Consider the following 19,385-nt stretch of genomic DNA (forward strand, 5'->3'; position numbering starts at 1 on the left):
AATTATATATGCATATGTATATGCACAATGTAGATCCCATCAGCAGCTGGGCTCTTGCAAATCAAAATATTATCAGGTCAGGTAAAACAGATAGACGATGCTCTCCATGACTTGAATATGCTATATAAAGATAGATAAAATTCCTAAATTAACTTTGGAAGTTAAAATTCACTTTTGATCCAATTCTGGCCTTTGGTTCCAGATCTCACCAGCAGAAAGTAGCTTCTTGTTCCTGTAAGATAGAAAACATCCAGCTTCCAACATCAGATGAGTTTCAGCGTTGGGCTGCTCTTGTCACCTAGTGAAGGGAGCTACTCATCAAGTTCTTGCTGCTGTCGTGAATCAGCTGTGGTGCAGCCCAGTGCTCCTCTAACATCAGGTCCCAACTACAGGCTCACTGAGAAGGAACATTCTGGTAATTAAAGCATGGGAATGGGAATCTGCTTTACACTTTATATTTGACACATTTTGATCAAGATCCAGACCCTTGACTGCACTGTGTTTCACTTCCCCAGTCTACAGGCTGAACTTTTTCTTTTAGAAAACAAAATTAGGATGACGTATATTACACTTCAGAGCTTGCATGTCTTATCTAAGCATTTCCCACTGAGGTCATTGTTGGTTAGTTGCTGTTCGTCACTACCCCACAAGCAGACCTGCAGACCTCAAATTACTCACTATGAACTGCAGGTTTTCAGGTTAGCCACAGGAAAGAATGACTCCACTGAGGGATGTAAATAGATTCCTCCCACTGCTGCAGAGAAAACTAACCTTTCTGAATATCACACATCATGCTCCCATATTTCCTGCTGTAACCAAAGGACAGTCAAAAGGAGACAACAGAGACAGTATCTTTATTGCTAAATGCATCCTCTTTAGGAAGGGATCTCTGATCAGACTACATGATGCTAAAAGTCCCGTGTCCACCAACTTAGGGCTCTAGAACAGATTTAAGTGGCTGAATTGCACCGTATTAGGCCCAGGTCTTCTCTGTAAATGCAGAAGTAGCATGAGGGCTTTGCTGTAGTCCATAAGGTTAAGAGTCACATGTCCTGAGATGCACAATGGGGACATGTGGGGGTGATTGCAAGTCCAAAGCCTACTGACAAAGCAAAAAGGGGACCTACCATACTCTGGTCCAACCAATGACTATCAGTAGTGCTCCCTGCCATGAATTGTCTCCAGAACTGTCCTAGGTTTCTTCCTGGAAGGAATGGATTGGTTCATTCCAAAATAGTTCTGTGTGGTGAATTGACATCTATGCAGGGTGGACAATCTAAGAACCAGGTTATGGGAGCCAAGTGATCTGATAGTCCAGATAATACCCAGAGGTGAGGTGTTAGCTGAAGGGGCAGAGGTTGACCATGTGAGCTGTACCTGTGGCAATGGTGTTGCATGAACGTACACACGGGTGGAAAGGTTGTAAAACCCTCTCAGGGTTTTGTAGTATCTAAGGTGTTTCTCCTGGAAAATGCAAATTCTTCAAGGAGATGAGCTGCAGGATGATCCCACTCATTGGAAAAAGTGACATGGACACACAGTGATTTGAGCTGCAGAGTCTTTGGTCCCTGGTCCCTTCAAGAATGACTGGCTCTTCAGGCAGAATGGGGAGGGATGCAAAAGCCTTGGTTTTGCTGCCTGGAGAGTCGCTCTTGAAAGCTTCTCCAGCTTCCTGTTGCTTACAGATTAGCTCACTGAGTGCTGCCCCTTGCAAAATTACAGTGGGTACCATAGCAGCTGCATTTGGCTACTGCAGTTGTTTCATAACATCAGGAATAAGTTTTCAGCACCCCGTAAGCCTTTATTAGAGGAAATAACACACCTGAAAAATGTCTTGTACTGAACGGAAGTCTTGGAGTTGCAAGATGTGTTTGAGCCATTACTCATGCATTGCTCAAAGACTGGGAAAACCAGGTCTTAAAATACAAGGAGGGATGACATCACTTTATACGTTATGTCTTATGTTTTTAACCTACTGATTCTCCTGAATCACTGGTGGCCCATAAGACTGTATTAACTTGTTCTCAGCTTATCCATGAGATCATCTAGTCTTTGTAGTGTTTTCAATTAGAAGTTTCATGATCAAGATGGCTGGTTACATGCACGTGGTAGTCCACTTGTCTTTATGATTGTTTGGTAGTGGTTCATTGGATCATGCAACTGGGGAGCTGTTGCTCTTAGGTGTCTGTTCCAACAATACTAGCTGATGCTATAGAGTGAGCAGTAGGAGTCTTTCCCAGCTCAATGACCAACTACAACTTCAACCTGAGCACACCTTGAAATGGAGCATATGTCTATTGGCAAGGATCATCCAAGAGCAGGAAAAGCAGCAATGTTTTTAGGTCTCAAGCTTGGCTTTCCTATGATTGCAAAATATACCTTTGACTTACAGAGTTTGGATATTTCCAAGAGGGTAAAAACAAGGGGATCCCATGAAATGGGAGATTGCTGAGTGGGCTAGTGTAGAGGCTGGTGTATTGTTCTCTTTTTTTTTAAAAAAAAAAAACAGATATGAAAGCCTAATGAACTCTTTGAACCATAGGGGGTAGGAGGTTATTTAGAATCTGAATCTGGAGGGAACTGATTCTGATTAATTTTCTTTGTAATAGAATACAAAATTTGAGAGTCTGAAATTTCAAAAAGGAAGCTCTCAAACCTGTTTCTTTATTTCAATTACTGTTTGTCTTTTTTAAAGCCTTGTGCATCAGTCTGCCTATGTCCACCTAAAGTAGCAGAACAATATGAATAAGGGAACAAGGGAAATAATGAAGACAGGACAACTTTTCTACTGAAGGAAGAATTATTTTTACCCTTTAAAAGGCTCCCTGACACACATTTTCATCCCTTGTGATCAAGTGAAATACATGTTCATGGTCCCTTAAGGCAAAGGTCTGTAATACCAAATCTTAAGTTAAATCGATATGTCATTGGTTCAAGATTTTGAGCTAATTCAGAATGGCAGCAATATAATTACTGCATCAGAATTACATTGTCCATAGATTGAATGGTATTTTATTTTTTGAGAAATTAAATTTTTATATCAAATGGTTCATTTAAACACAGTAATATTTAATACTTACTAGATTAAGTAAACCGATAGGGAATAATAGTTATTGTTTGTACTGCTCCTACACTCTTCTTGACCTCCTCTTCTATCCTTCTCATTATGTGTCCTTGTGGATTCTCTGGCAGGCTTCTCATTCCTGCTGTTTTTGAAGAAAGATTGATTATTAGTTTTGATTGCCTTTGCTAGTCTTTTTAAAATCTTTTTTGGCCTGCCTTGCTATGTTTATATCCTCCAATTTTCATCATTTAGACACAGCAGGGGTTTTTCAAGGATGTCTATATACGTCTACACTTTCTAGATCAAGAAAAATGGGTGGTATTTCAAGTGTTTCATGCCGTATGAGGTTGTAATACTTCATTTTTCACAGGCAAGGCTAAAATATGTCCCAGAAAGATTATGTTGACAGCATACTAGTTAGTTTACTATCAGTCTATCTGTAACAAAGATCTTGCAGGCACTGAACAGTGTGCTGTTTACTCTTCTCAGTATAACAGTATTACAATGCTTAATATTACCTGATCTTTATTGTTACAGAAAATGAGCAATATCAGAAAAATGTTCCACCCATTCAACATGAAATCATACAGCATACTCTACCAACCTCACTACAAGCTGCCTGTAGCCAGCAAACATTCTGAGAAATATGATCACTTGCAAACATAAAAGCTTGCAGGTGGGGATATACCTTGGAAGAGTGGAAGGCTGTGTAGGCACATTCATCCAAAGTATCCAAACTCTGAGACATATACAATACTATTCAGAGATATGTTGGCTTTTTAAAACAAAATGTTTTGTCAGAGTGGGTTTGATAAAAGTGTTGCGGGGAAGCATTTCTCAGATTACAAAGAATTTCCTGAGAAGATCACAGGCTAGCAAATAGGCAGGGACTGTTGATGAGGGTATTTGTGTCAGTGAAATGGAAGCTGGGTCTCTGGCTCCACATCTACCTGTTTTAGAGAAACCAAGCAGACAATAAAACAGGTATTGTAGTGTGGGGTGGATTGTTTATACTTCATCTCAGCTGAAGTCATAACTTAGAAAGTACTCTCCATCCTTAAATGTTGTGCAAATGTAAAGTGGAGCCATAAAAGAGAAACAAGTAATTATGTATTACTCATTCTTCTGGAAAATCCAAGGCTTCACTGCTGAAAACTGCTCATATTTCCACTGAACTTCCTTCTATTTCTCTGACATAAAGGAAAATAGGCATGACCTAGGTCTGTATTAACCAAGAATTTGAAAGTCTCAAATCCACTTTCAGACTATGCAGTGTTCTGCATGGCAAATGGACATTCTTCAATGTTTTTATTTTTTAATTTGTGACTGCATCTAGTATCTAGATTCTGCACATATAGCTATACTAGGTATTTTGGGACAGCGTAGGGACATCTGAGATGCTGTACGCAAGCTAGCTGGGGTATCAGAGGTGGGCTAGTCACAACCTCATAGAATGCTCTGTTGTGAATGCAGTGTACATGCACAACACTGAACTTAACTGCTCCCAGAAAGTGAGTTGGATCAGTGTTAGTTGGAAAACTTTACATTGCTCTGCCATGTTATGTGTGCCCAGTGTAAAAGAGAAAAGGAGGAAAATGGATTGGCAAATTCAGCTTTATTTGAAAGAAAATTAACTTGTGAAAAACATATGTTTCCAATGCAACTGCAACAATCATCCCTCTGACTCATCTAGAAAATAAAGGGAAAAAAAATGTATGTGTATATAAAATTTCTTCATGAGAGAGAGCAAATGCAGTAACTTTCTGAAGTCAGGACTGAATGAGTTGAAGACATCTTGATTCTCTGCTGTTCAAAGAGCATGCAACAAGATTCTACTTTGAAAACAAGTATACATGTGATGCTTAAGTCTGTATTTACATTGTTTTGGTCCTGAAGTGCATTTGGCACTGTTGCTCATTTCATCAATTTTCTAGCCAAACTACAATCTCCAATTATGTCTTTCCTTACACCAATACAAAGCAGTGCCAGTCTAAGGTCAACAGATTGCTTTATAAGACATTCAGTACCAAGGTGCCTTCTGTGTGTCTGTCTTGTAACAGCTGCTTAACGTAAGGTTCATTATCTTCCCCATGTTAAATTTTGATCTTTGTGCTTCCAGATGATTAATCTCCCCCTGCTTGTAGCTTCTTAATCATACAACCCAAAAACTTCTTCTTTTTCCCTCCTACCAGAGACAACTGGAATAATCTCCCCAGTGCACTGTGGTCTTCTTAAGAATTGTCCCTACATAGTGGTGATGTGCATAAAGATCTGAGCTTACTTTTTTATCACAACATTGCTACAATACAAAGAGGTCCTCTGGGATTAGTAATTTGACTAAAGTAATTAATTCAATAGCTTGATTCCAGAAAAACATGTGCTCTTTAATTGATCGGAACATAATCTCTTCTAAGTTTTCAGTTTTTCAAATGCTTTATCTTTTCTTTCCCATGTCTGCGTATCAACAAGAAAGCCCTCTTACATTCATGCTAAAGGCATGCTGCGCTTAAATAAAGGATGAACCATTTGCACCAGGGCCCTGGAACTGAGTAGCATTTCCTTCTCCCTCCTTAATTCTATTTTGCCAATTACTTAGTACCTGTTTGAAGTAAGACATGGGGTCTGAGGCATTTCAAAGCTGCAAATACAAACATGTCTGTGATGTATTCTTAGCTGTCTTCTGCCTTCATTACAACTAATGCAGCAGCTTTCTTCACAATGTGACCGCCCTGTTTGCACACCACCCACCCACCACACAGCATTGTCACTTCAGTGTCAGGTCATTCTGGGAAGCTTTGTGCAATATTTCTCACTAGTAACTCAGTGGGAATAGATAGTAGCTCCAGCAGCTGTCAGGGCAGTTTTCTTTGTGTCCTAACTAGGTAATCAGAAAGCTTCTGGGAAAGATAGATAGGTAAGATGGTTAGGAATTGGGTAGTTTAGGGTATCGGCTATGCTGATGGAAAAAATAATCCCTGTACAGCTGAATCATTAGCAAGAATGTATTATATCATGAGAAGTGAAATTGATAGAATCTGGCTTTCAACAGTCCCACATGCATTTGTACCACATCACTATAATAGTCCTCCATTCCTTCTCCTACCCCTTACCACTGAAATAACTTGAGGCCCACTCTGCATTGCCTAACACCTGTTTCAGTGCCCCTAGCTCTTTTTCATGTCTCTAATTACTCCTACAGTATACTCAGCTGCTTCTTCCCATTCATCAGCTGTTTGGCTGAGGAAGAGGAAGAGGAAGGGAAATTGCCTGTTACTTCTCCTAGGTTGCAGTTACACATATGTTGATTGGCTACCTTATTTTGTTTGGTTGTTTTTTCTCTTTTCCTATGTAAGAGTGTGAATGCAGTCCCCCACTACTACAGATTATTTAGTTTCCTGTGTTAAGGCTATGTTACCAAGAAAGTAGCTGACAAATCAAGGAAATTGATTCCTCCCCTCTATTCAGCATTTGTGAGACCACAGATGAAGTTCTGTGTCCAGATTTGGTTCCCCAGTACAAGAAAGGCATTGACAGACTGGAGGGAGTCCAGTGGAAGGTCACTGGGATGGTCAGTGGCTAGAACAAACCTACAGAAAGAAACTGAGACAATCTCAGGTATTCAGCCTGGAGAAACAAAGGCTAAGAGGGGACATAATTGCAGTCTTCTGCTATGTAAAGTGGGATTACGGAGAAGACAGAGACAGATTCTTTGCAGGGGTGCACAGTGAAAGGACAAGAAGCAACAGACACAAATTACAGTATGTTAAATTCTGATTTAAGGAAAAAAAAAATCATATAATTGGTTAAGCATGGGAGCAGATGTCCAGAGATGATACAGACTCTCCATCCTTGGAGATATTCAAAACATGACTAGACAAGCTTTGAAGCTAGCTCTACTTAAAAGAAGAGATTGGACCACCTAGTGTCAGGAGGTCCCTTTCTATTAAAATTTATTCATGATTCTATATCTTAAGTGTTCTGAAACGTCTTCTCAGTCAGATTTACTTAAAATTCACCCGCAGGCTTACAAGTTATTTGATAGCGGGGAGCAGGGATGGCAGGAAAAAGCAGCCTGACAGACAGGCGAGTGAACAAGTGAAGTAACGCTGTAAGATTCCTTTCCCTAGATATATGCTTGTCCTGACCACTGGCAAAAATGATAGATAACTAGTCAACACTATTTCTTGCTGAATGTTACTATGTGCAGTAAGAAATCTAGATTACAATTAGGAGTTTCATTTTTTGCTATACTGAATGCAGACATAGCCTGATGCTGTGTTATTACTGCCCAGGCCCCTGTGCAGGCATACAGTATATAGGAGATCTTCACAGAACAAGGAAATACTTAAGCAGTGGCAAATGCTAACATGTTGAAACATTAAGGAACCTTCAGCCAATGACACGATAATCAGAGAAGCAAGCGTCAATAAAACATTCAGATGGGCAGGAACCGGTTTGGCTTGCAATACCTCACAAAGCTATGTGAAATATGAGAGCTTTCCTAAGCTATTGTTTGAGAGTTCAAGGAGTGTGAGAACAGACAGGAGAGAGGAAGATGAACATATGCAAATTTTATGTAGATATCTTTTGTCAGAATATGACTGAAGCCATGGAGGAGGAGCACCATCTCAGTCCAGTTTAAAAGCCAGAACACAGGCTGTCCACTCACCAGCCTCTCTTCTTTCTTCTTCATGGGCAGAGATGTGGTCAAGGATTCTTCTGAGTATTCTGTCCATGAACTGGATTGCCACAGTGTCTTCTGAACCGTAAGAGATCATACATTCTGTGTTTTTATGATAAAATATTTTATTATATTTCCCACCAGTTAATTTCTTCTGGGACATTGCTATATAATAAACTGGATGTTGGAGACCTAGGTTCTGAAATGTGTCTGAAATGGAAGTAGATGACATTAAAGGATGATTTGGAATGATGCTTTCCATCATAAAACTGCTATGAAATCTGATCTGAATGACAGAAACCTAGAAGTGGAGTAGTTCAATTCTGAAGTGTGTGCGTAAAGTGGGGAGCAGATTCAAGACTAAACTAGCAAGTAATGTTAATGGTGAGGATTGATAGGCATCAGCAGTACAGAGCAAGCATGGTGTATGAGGAGGCGCTACAGGCCAGATAGTGGCTGGTACTAGGGACTATGCTGAATGGTAATCCTAGTATTGGTATTGGTATTAGTATTAGTATCAGTATCAGTATTAGTATTAGTATTAGCATTAGTATTACACCTGCTGTGCTGTCACAGCTTATACAGCACTGTCAATGTCCATAGCTTTATCCAAACAGAACATTACAGCCACAATTTTCAAAAATACACCAACAGGAGAGCTTAAATCCCCTTCTCAAAAGTTCTAAAGGAAAACACTGTGCAAGTCAGATACAGTGTTGGTTTTAATAATTTTACTTTGGTCTTTGAATATCGTGCAGTCTGAACTGGGCAAGTGAAAATAACAATAAAGACAATATGAACAAGCAAAGCTGTGGGAGAAAAAAAGGAAAGGATCTGATTACCAAGAAAAGATTGTATGAGTCATGTTGTTCTGCAGAACCAACTAATCAATTCCATCATACATTATTTGAAAAGACCAGTTTGGGCAGCAGAGAACAGGAGGCCAGCAACAGAACCTTAGGCAAATATAGCAAATCTGAAGGAATGTTTTTCAGAGGAAGAATCTGGGGAAGGAAGGCTGCCCTAATTATAGAGAGCAGTATAACTAAAAATATAACTATATATAGTTCTACTACTAGAGAGTAGTATAACTATAAAGTATAACTTTCTTCTTTGGAAGAAAGAAGCAAAGGAAGCAACACAGGGAGAGGCATGGAAACAGAATAGAGCACGTGGGTTAGACTGAGCTTTCCCTGGAATATGGAAAATTGTGCAAAATGGAAAACCAGGACCATTTCTTGTGCATTATGCTGATTGAGTTATATGTCAGTCCTTATCAGGAGGGAGAGATATCCAGAGAAAAAGAAATTAAAATTTTGTTACAACCATTAACTAGTATTTTTGTCATTGATCTCAAAAAGAAGCTAAATATCACTCCTCCTTATGGGAGGTCCCAGAGATTTAAGTATACATATAGGCCATGGGAGGATAAATGCAGCTATACTTGTCAGGTGTTCAGACACTTTAGTAATCGGAGCTGTGTAAAGACCTGGAATGGAAAGATGCAGTATCATGCTGGGTAAGAGACTGCATAGAATGATGTCGGTCTTTCAGCTCAGAAAGAACTGTGAGGGACAAAACATTGTCATCTGTACTTTCTAAGCATGTTATTCAAAATTCATGGAAAGAAACGGAAATGCTTCCACTAGTTTGAGCCAGCCTTGGACCATGTCTTCCTTCACACGTACAGCATTTCTGTGGTATTTTCCTCTCCTGTTTGCTCTGACTTTCTTTCATGACTGAACTCTCTGATCTGCTCTTGCCGCCTTACAGTCAGTATGTGCTGCTGGTCCCGACGGTAGTGCGGAGTGACTCTCCACAGACTGCTTGTGTGCAGTTCCACAGACTCAGTGAGCCTCTGTCCCTGAGCATCGTCCTGGAATATGGCAGTATCCGGAAGACTATCTTGGAGGAATCTGTGGCACAGAATGATTTCTTTAAGTGCTGCGAGTTCAAGGTATTTTCTCTTTTGAGACTACGGAAGAGGGTGTAGAAGCTGGAAATAGTTCTGAGTGCAACTCTCCTTGTCGGTGAGGGCAAGAAGATGAAGAGTGCAGGCAGGGAATAGGATGAAAAAAGATAAACTGCTGGAAAGGCTGACAATATAGACAGGAAAAAGAAAGATATATGGGTTGTAGGGGGAAGCTGGAGAAAGACTTTCCATCTCCGTTCACAGAGTGAATAGAAAAAACCTTTTGATTGCCATCACAGGTGCGTGAGCCCTATGGGACTGTCATAATTGTCAAGCTGGAGAACCCAGCTGGGACATGCTCATTCCCTTTCCTGTGACTCTGCAAGATCTGTACAGATATGATAAACAAGTCCCAAGGTTAGGTCTTCCAGAATGCAGCAGGAGAAAACACCTCAGAATCGAGTTATACAGCTGGGGCAACCTGCATACAGGCAGGCAGCTACATGAGATAAGGAAATGCATAGGACAGGGCATAGCTTAAAAGCTTAGTACCTGCTGACAGATTATGGGACTTCCACAGCAGAAATTCCCAGAGACGATCTCACTGGCAAAGATGGGGCTTCTCATGACTTTGCACAAGCTATTTATGACTCACCTGACAGTCAGTCTCTTACTCAAGAACCCTGGGCATCAGGAGACCTCAACATACCTCATTTACCACTTTTCCTCTGGGGTTTTGTTTCTCTCCAGGTTCCTCCTGCTACTTCTGACCCCCTGGCATTCATTTCCTTCTCTGCCAAAGGCACCACAGTCAACTTAGCTGAGAGAAGATCAGTGGCGATTCAGAATGTGGATAATATTGTCTTCATCCAGACAGACAAACCCATCTACAAACCAGGGCAAAAAGGTGCTGAGGAGTTTAAGTCAGCTAGTGAACTGGGAAACTGAGTGCAAGGGTGGGTCTAGAATGACAAGGACTTCCTCTCATGGAGGAAAAGACCATGGACTGCAACTGACATTAGCAATCCTTTAGACAGTGTATAATTGTCATCTGAGGTTGGGCTCATCAAAAGTCAGTGAAAAACAGAACTGATTCACAAAATTGCAACAAATGAATAGAGTTAATTTGGGTTTACTGAGTTAATTGCATTTACAGGATCTTGAGTTCTGCCAGGTTTACTGAGGTCAGTCACATAAAGTGTCCTTAAAAATACAGAAAATAATAGTTTAAGCTTGGAATTAATAGAATTCATATAAAAATAAAGTAAGTATGTCATTTCCTGTCAACTGCTCTTTCTACTTAACTGATAATCTAATTCACAGCACTGATTCCATCACGATATTTAAATGACAGTACTAGCTGTGGTATAATTAGTTACCTCTTTAGTATAATTATACTTCAGTGCTGCACAGGGTTTACACTTAGAATAAAGACAAATTCTTCCTTCTCTCTGATTTTTTCATTGAATTGGTTTGTATAAACAGGTTTTTTAGGAAATGCTCCAAAGAACTGAGTCCTTCAAGAAGAAATGAAGGCAGTACAGAATATTTGTATTTATTTTACATGTTACTTTAGTCCCAGTGGGTCAGAATTGAAGATATTTCAGCTGACAAGTTTATTGTGGTTTTCTTTTTCACTGGCTAAGATAATCAAATCCTTTCTAGTTCTCCAGAAACTCTCTAGTTCTCCCTAAAAGCCTGGGCAAACTGTGTTTCAGTTGTATGTTGAAAGTGACTTACCAATGCTAAAGTGAATGATTCTTTTTTGTCCTATGTCTTTTTCAGTGATGTTTCGTGTGGTCACTTTGGACAGCCAGTTCAGACCTGTTCAGGAGACAGTATGTATGAGCAATAGTCAAGATTTTTCAAGCACCCTCTTTGGGTACCTGTTTGCTGAGACTCTTTCACTTAGAAAATTAATAAAAAAGGCCTGGGATAGGCATCCTCATGTTTCTGAAGAACTGTTGTAACTCCTTAACTTCACACTCCACCCTTTCCCTGCCTTTATAGAGGGCAAAGAGCCTGAAAGCACTCCTGGAAATCTCTTACAGAGCTCAGGTTTTGTAGTCACTTCACTTCACCTACCCCAAATATGTAGAAAAAGACTGTCTGTGTTTTGTAGAAGAGAGAAATTCACAAACAGTTTACCCCCTTAAAATTATCTTTTTAATTTCAGACATGAGTTTCAATTTGTTTTCTTGACCTGTCTTCCATATCCAGAGAAAGCTGTTCACAGCCTTCTTTGTGTTCTAGTATTTTTCAAGTTCATTTCTTGATGTTTTGATAATTTTTTCTTTTTTTTTTTTTTTCTTTTCTTTTCCTCTTCCAGTATCCCCGAATCATCATTGAGGTAAGAGATGTAACATGTCATTAAAGCACAAGTTGCTTTGGAAAGGCTATGTATGCTTCATCATTCCCCATAGTGTCAATGGCTGAGGGAGACTCACCCAAAGCACACCGTCTAAAGCCAATGGACTTGAGGTTGAACAGTGGCAGTACCCATTATCAAACACCAGAAGAAATCAGCAGAACTAGAGATGTTAGTCAGAGATGGCATGGGGTTTTTGCTGTGTCTTTTGTTGGGATTCAAACAAGAGTGTTCAGTGTAGTCTTACTTTGGTAGGACTACAGTAAATGGGCTGGTGAAAAGCCTCATTCTTGTACAGGCATAAGAATAGTAACTTTCTGAAATGTCATGTTCTGCTGGGGGACAGGGTAACAATGAATCAGTCTTCTACTGCATTTCACATCACTAGATCTCAAAGCACTTTCTAAGGGAGGCCAGCACAATATTCCCATTTTACAGAAGGAGGAGTTGAGTCAGAAAGACTTATGCTAGAAGACCTACAGATAAGCAAACATTGGGACATAAGTCCCAATCATGTACTATTCCTGGATGATCTGAGATCATCTGGCAGTGTAGCTGATTTCCAGTTAAACATAAACTCAGACTTGTTTAATGCACAAAGAGATCTGGAAAATTAATGGGAAGTCAGAGTACATGTCATCAGCCCATGAGGCCAACTCACATTCATACTGTGATGCACTTAGCCAATATGCCAGGATACAAAACTTAAAAGAAGGCAAGAAGACAAGAAACAGGGTGATAAAGGTTATGGTACATCTCTTTCTCCCACTCTCCAGGATCCGGAGCAAAACAAGATCTTCCAGTGGTTGGAGGTAGCATCTAAGCATGGAATCGTCCAGCTCTCCTTTCCACTAATCCCAGAGCCTATTCTGGGGTCCTACTACATCACTGTAGAGAAGAAGTCAGGTGAAAAAGAGTACCAGTCCTTCAAGGTGGAGGAATATGGTAAGCAAAGGCTGTGAACTGCCCTGCACCAGCAATGAGGCTGGCTCTGTCTAAGTCAGATAGGAGCTGCTAGTGCAGAGTTTAAGTGCTTTGAACTCTCCACTTCATGCCTGAGAAAGGCAGACATGAGAGAGCTGGGTGGAAAAAGCAAAGGCAAAAAGGAAAAAAAGAAATGCTGAGAAAGGCAGCATTTTTCAGGAGTTAAATTAGGAGTCTAATCCTTTTCTGGGCTTGGCACAAAGTCACTGTGTGACTTTGGGATCCACATCCTATCACTCAGGCCTTACACTCTCCATCTGTTTAGAGGCAAAATGAATGAGTCAGGCAGGCCCATCCTGTTTTGTGGAGGTCATCACTGTATGAAGAGCACTAGGCTAAAATATGCAGTAGAAATCTGAAGATATTATCTATCAGACAGTTAAACAACAGGTACCAAATTATTACTGGAGGAGGCTGGATAGCCAGTGGAAGCACAGGATGGAAAACAATGGGTAGTGGAGATGCCAAAGCCCTCATAGTGATCTGCTTACTCTCTGGAATAAACTGTATCAAGGGAGTTTCTAAATTTGTTTTTATTTTACAAGTTTTCTCATCTGTCAGTGGCAGGTTTTCTTTAGTTGTCCCCAGAGAAGGCTTGGACAACTCTCAGTTGTCTGGGTTTTTTGTAAGGGCAATAAAGCACCTTTCTTGCTTACCCTCCAGAGGTCTTTCATACATTCCAGTCTCCTGTGTACAGGTGCATGAGAAAAAGTAATTTTCCAGCTATGTTGTTGTTACTGCTGGTGACCTGGGCCAAAACATAAGCTAAAAAGAGGAAGTGACAGTGACCTGGTTGATTTTACTATTTCACTTCATCTGTTGCTTTTCTCCTTCAATGGGGCTGGATTGCATAATAACTTCTGTTCTCCAGGACTTAACTAATTTGAGACATCAGCATTACTGATGTACTGATGTAAAATGTACAGCCAATTAAAGTGATTTATCACAGTTCTTACTGTGGCTGTTATAATTATTAGCAAGATTACTACTGCATTTTAAAGAAGTTATTCCTCTTACCACTAAAGCTTTTTTTTTCTCCAATAATATCCTAGAGCCAGCTCCTAGGCAGACTTTTCTTTGAACCATTTCCTCTCCCTTGTTGGTGAAAATGCCTTTGCCAGCTGTTTATTTACTGTCTTACACACACACACCTGCCTATGGCATGCAACTGCTCGGCAGTAATATTCACATTGCATCCCCAGTGCTGCCGAAATTTGAAGTGACAACCAGTGGGCCAAAGAGGATCTCTTTCTTTGATGAAGAAGTCAGGGTGAACGTTTGTGCTTCGTAAGTATCAGATCTCAGAACAACACATTTGTGCACAAGAAACATGGGATAGAGTATGGTGTGCTGTGCTGGGAAGCAGGGACCCTGCTGCTGATTCAGCGTATGGGTTAGAGCAATTCCTTTAGCTATGACTTCCATGACATGAAATATGATAACTCTCCTCCCACCACATAGCAGAATTAGAACTGGGACATTCTAGAACTACACGCTAGCTGTTGGTTTTTATTATTACAGAAAAGGAGAGAAATAGTACAGAAGGAGAGTCTATCATTAAGATTGCTGGCTGTGACACTGCCGAAGGGCAGGGTGGCATGAGCCAAAGGGGTGAATAGGGACCTTTCTGCAACACTTTGTGTAAGGCACTAATGAGAAAAAGCAAGCAACAGGGAATGATATCGCAACAGCACCACTTTCCAGCTTCAGACCTTGAAGAATGACTACACCAAGACAATGGTAAGCAGGCTTTTTTAACAAGACGTCAGAAACAGACTAAAAATAGTTGAAGGGAATTCTGCTAGGGCTAACTGTTCCTGATTCCCAGCTGCTCTTCTGTCTGTGTTCTGGGTACTCCTGAGGGCTTAAGAGTCTGCATTGCTCTGCAGTCTTTGCAGGTTTCATGGTAAGTCCACATGATTGGGTTCTTGTGTCTCTTCCTCTCCTAGGTACACTTATGGCCAACCAGTGCAAGGGAATGCCCAAATCAAAGTGTGTCAGCAGCACTATTATAGTCCACGATGTGAGCAAAAGCAGAAAGAAAACTGCAAATCTGTCACTGGACTGGTATGATACATGGCAAGGCCTTTCTTCTTTGTCAGCTTTACTACCCAACATGTAGCACAGTGTTTGGTGGCCTCATTCATTTCCTGGGGAACACCAGAGAGACAATCCCAGAGCCATGTTTTTTCTCCTTATCTCACAGGCAATGCTGAAAGACCATGAAGGTAGTTTTTACCAGTTAACTTATTAAGAGACTTTGGTTTTTCCCTCAGAAAGAGTAAGTAGGAGGGAGGGAAGCTTATGAAACTACAAATTTGTGTTTTTACCAAGTGTAATCAGCAGATCTGTACTGGGAGTCTTTGAGGAGACTTACTATTAAACCAGTAATTTCTCCACTAGATCAGACTCAAAGTGCTCTGGTTATAGAGTTCAGGCGTCATGCAAGACAGGTTTGAGAAGGGATGTAAGCATAGAGAGGACGAGGGGGAATGAGGAGAGCAGTTTCCAGGTGCAAGGGTAGATGATATTGAAGCAATGAGCTGGGAAGGGAGCCAGGGAGTGAGAAGTGTAAGGTAGGAGGGGAGCGAGTAGAAAGTAGGAGCTGAAGATGTGAGCAGAGGCATGAAGCTCTTCAGAGAGCCGCCAAAACAGATTCAGGTGCAATTTCCCACACCTTGAGAAAAACAAGCTTTCCCTTTTGTGCTCCTTTTTCAGCTGGGGAAGGATGGCTGCCTCAACGCTGTCATCTCCATCAAAACATTCCAGCTGTACCGCAGCTATGCCAGGATGTATACCAGCCTCAACATTGAAAGCATCGTCACTGAAAATGGGACAGGTAACATCAAGTGGAGGTTGGGAGTAGCTGATTAAAGCTAATAGGTGGTACTTTCTGAGAGGAATCTCCTGGATCACGATCTGTGTGGCAACCAACCAACAATGACAATTTTCTTTGTATAGCTCTCCCTCCAGAGTATCACTGCTCCATATAGCTTTTCAAAAGAAACAGTTTTCTGCCCATGTCTGATTTCTGTTTTCTCCCCTTTATACTGCGTGTGTCTCACAGGTATCCAGATGAAAGACTATGACTATGTTGCAGTCAATGAAGAAAATGACCGAGTGATGTTCAGGAATATGGATCTCTATTACAAGAGGGGAATTCCTTACTATGGCGAGGTGGGTACCTGAGAGGATACATTGAGATCAAAACTCCCCAAGGTCCAGCATAATAATCTCTGTTTTGCCCCATTTATGGATGTCCCCTAACTCTGTGCTGACAACTTCCCACGATAATGTTGCATAACAGTGACTGCTGCATAGTTCTCATTTTGTTAGATGCTCCTAGGGAAAAAATATGTTATACCTGGATTGTTAGGGTGTCCCTTCTGCCATAATTAGAGAATGCCTGAAAGGTGGGTAAATGAAAGGTCATATGAGTGAGGAAGAAGAGTCTGCAGGAAACTACTTCAGCAACAGCTGTGCCTAAACTGAAGGTAGAATCTACCCTGTGTTGCATCACACACTTAAAGCAGTATACGTGTTGGAGCACATTCCAAATTCTTACCAACGTGCACATGCAGGATAATCCCAGGCACAGAAAGGAGGATGAGCCGTACAGCATCGTCCTGATATGCAATGGGGACAGAAGGTATGCACAGATGCCCAGGAGCTGGGAGGTGCTACTGAACTCCACAGGTTACCTGTGGCCATGAAGTCATCTGATTGTTTTAAGTTTGTTAATCAGTGCCCTCCAAAGAGTATGTGCTCTGGAGTCCCTCTCTTTGTATTTGCTCGGGAAGGAATAGCATGAGGTAAGAATTGAAATCATCATCTCTCACTCAGTAGTTTTTCACTTACATGATGCTGCACTGAACTAATCATCACTGAAGAGAAACAGAGGACTTTTCATTAAAAGATTCTTTTATACAAGATCATGTATATAAACAATTCCTTCTCCTTCTGTGACATATAGTTTGACCTTGCACTGATGGGAATTGCCTGTCTTTGCCTGTCATAGAACTCCTGCTCCTTCAAAATATTGCGGAGCATTTGCCTTTTAAATACATTTCACTCTTGATTTCTACTCCCTGAAATTGTCCTCAGTGCTTAAGTGAGTGCCGTCTGGTGAGCAGAGCATTTCCCATTCTTTTGGGTTTTTTTTTCTGAATCCTTGGGTATTCTTTGTGTTCAGATCACTGTGATGAATGTGGATGGCAAGCCCGTTGCCAATAGGACTGTTCTGCTGGAGCTCAACGAAAAATACCTGGCCAACTATACCACTAACAAGAATGGCACCGCTCCTTTTTCCATTGACACGTCCAACTTCTTTGATCCCAGTTTTAAGCTGAGAGTAAGTAAATAAAGACTTCAGTCTAATTCCTGAAAAAATCCTTCACTGGAGAGAGGGATTAAAAGCAAGCAGTGGGTGCTGGCAGGATTGTTTCAGATGAAGAAAGTAGGCAGTCAGTCCACCAACACCTGCAGCCTTTATGAAACTAGAATGAGAAAGTACCAGTGCCTGAGGAGTAGCAGACTGCACCCCAGGAGTGTTTGGGCTGCAGTGATCTTCAGCACCTCCCTACTTTTCTCTCCACTCAGAAGCCCCTTCTGCAGCCATCTTCCTTCTCTTTATTCTCTGTGCTAGAGAACCTAACTCACAGACTGCCCTGCCTTCCCCAACCAGCCTGGATGCACACCAGCCTCTTTCCCTGCTGCTGCCTGCTTCCCTGCATTTCTGCTGACAGACACTCATGTCTATTACCATCAAATTCTCTTCTAATGTTCATAGAATCATACAATCGTTTAGGTTGGAAAAGACCTTTAAGATCATCCAGTCCAACCATTAACCTAACAATACCAAGTCCACCACTAAACCAATTAAGGCTAGAGTAATAATTTCATGTTTCCTGGCTTGGTGGCTGGATTATTTTTTAATGAAAATTAAAACTAGGAATCATTAAGGCTGGAAAGGACCTCTAAGATCATCAGTCCAACCATCAGCCCAACACCACCATGCCCACTAAACCATGTCCCCAAGTGCCACATCTACCCATTTTTTGAACACTTCCAGGGATAGTGACTCCACCACCTCTCTGGGCAGCCTCTTCCAATGCTTGACCACTCCTTCCGTGAAGAAATTTTTCCTAATATCCATCTAAACCTCCCCTGGTGCAGCTTGAGGCCATTTCCTCTCGTCCTATTGCTAACTATTTGGGAGAAGAGACCAACACCCACCTCACTACAACCTCCTTTCAGGTAGTTGTAGAGAGCGATAAGGTCTCCCCTCAGACTCCTCTTCCCTAGGCTAAACAATCCCAGTTCCCTCAGCCGCTCCTCATAAGGCCTGTGCTCCAGACCCTTCACCAGCTTTGTTGTCCTTCTCTGGACATGCTCCAGCAACTCAATGTCCTTCTTGTACTGAGGGGCCCAAAACTGGACACAGTATTCAAGGTGCAGCCTCATCAGTGCTGAGTACAGGGGGACAATCACCTCCCTGCTCCTGCTGGCCACACTATTCCTGGTACAAGCCAGGATGCCATTGGCCGCCTTGGTCACCTGGGCACACTGCTATGTTCTTATGCCTTCCTCTGGTGTGATAGAAAGAGCCGAAAAACAGAAGGCTTCTTGAGAACAATGCCATTCTACCTTACAATAAGCAGTTTATACAACCTGTCCCAACCCTGCAAGAATCTCAAATAACCTTCCTACCGCAATGTGCCATAGGTGTCTGGATACATTAAGGTGTCCAGAAGTCCCCCTGCTCTACACTGGTGAAGCACAAATTTTTCACATTAGCTCTTGCTCTTGGCTTAAACAGTCCCAAAAAACAGATTCCCAACAGAATATTTTAGAAGGAAGATGCCTTTGCCTCTCACCTGCCTGCCATTTTTTTTATATTCCACTTTATTGATTCTCCATGTATGACTCTTCCACTTCATAGGTCAGGCAGGCACCAGATGACTGTGCAGACTTCTTCATCTGGAGGAATGATAATGAGCCCCAAGCCTTATTTTTTGTCCGGCGTTTCTATTCACGGACCAACAGCTTTGTGCAAATTAAGCCAGTGAAGGAGAAGCTCAGTTGTGGCCAGAAGAGAATGATCAATGTTCACTATGTCCTGAACAGAGAGGGGTACATGAATGCAAGGGACACAAACTTCTACTACATGGTAAGTGCTATCTTGACTCCCAAAACATCTCTTTTCTTTCACCTTCTCTTGAACACCGTATAAGGCAGAAATATCCAGACCAGACAGTGGTTACAGATCACAGCTCGACTTGATGGCCTTTGAAGCCTCTCAGAACACTACTCAAAATCAATGATTTCATGGGGGAAGGGAGGAGGTGCTTTTGATCCTGTCTCATGAGTTTTTTTC

At 41.4% G+C, this 19,385-nt stretch overlaps 1 protein-coding gene across 1 annotated transcript in view; it reads left to right on the plus strand.

The window, feature by feature from the left end:
• Nucleotides 1-7,765: 7,765 nt before the first annotated feature.
• Nucleotides 7,766-19,385, plus strand: part of LOC104029089 (ovostatin) — a 31,756-nt gene continuing 20,136 nt past the window's right edge. Inside the window, exons 1-12 of the mRNA XM_075727992.1 lie at nucleotides 7,766-7,830; nucleotides 9,519-9,702; nucleotides 10,408-10,564; nucleotides 11,443-11,495; nucleotides 11,987-12,007; nucleotides 12,802-12,970; nucleotides 14,212-14,296; nucleotides 14,959-15,076; nucleotides 15,728-15,848; nucleotides 16,077-16,186; nucleotides 17,202-17,360; nucleotides 18,951-19,178. Of these exons, the coding sequence (XP_075584107.1) occupies nucleotides 7,766-7,830; nucleotides 9,519-9,702; nucleotides 10,408-10,564; nucleotides 11,443-11,495; nucleotides 11,987-12,007; nucleotides 12,802-12,970; nucleotides 14,212-14,296; nucleotides 14,959-15,076; nucleotides 15,728-15,848; nucleotides 16,077-16,186; nucleotides 17,202-17,360; nucleotides 18,951-19,178 (1,470 nt within the window). The remainder of the gene's footprint in view (nucleotides 7,831-9,518; nucleotides 9,703-10,407; nucleotides 10,565-11,442; nucleotides 11,496-11,986; nucleotides 12,008-12,801; nucleotides 12,971-14,211; nucleotides 14,297-14,958; nucleotides 15,077-15,727; nucleotides 15,849-16,076; nucleotides 16,187-17,201; nucleotides 17,361-18,950; nucleotides 19,179-19,385) is intronic.

This window comes from Pelecanus crispus, chromosome 1, assembly GCF_030463565.1.
Source record: "Pelecanus crispus isolate bPelCri1 chromosome 1, bPelCri1.pri, whole genome shotgun sequence".
In the NCBI taxonomy this organism is placed as follows: domain Eukaryota; kingdom Metazoa; phylum Chordata; class Aves; order Pelecaniformes; family Pelecanidae; genus Pelecanus; species Pelecanus crispus.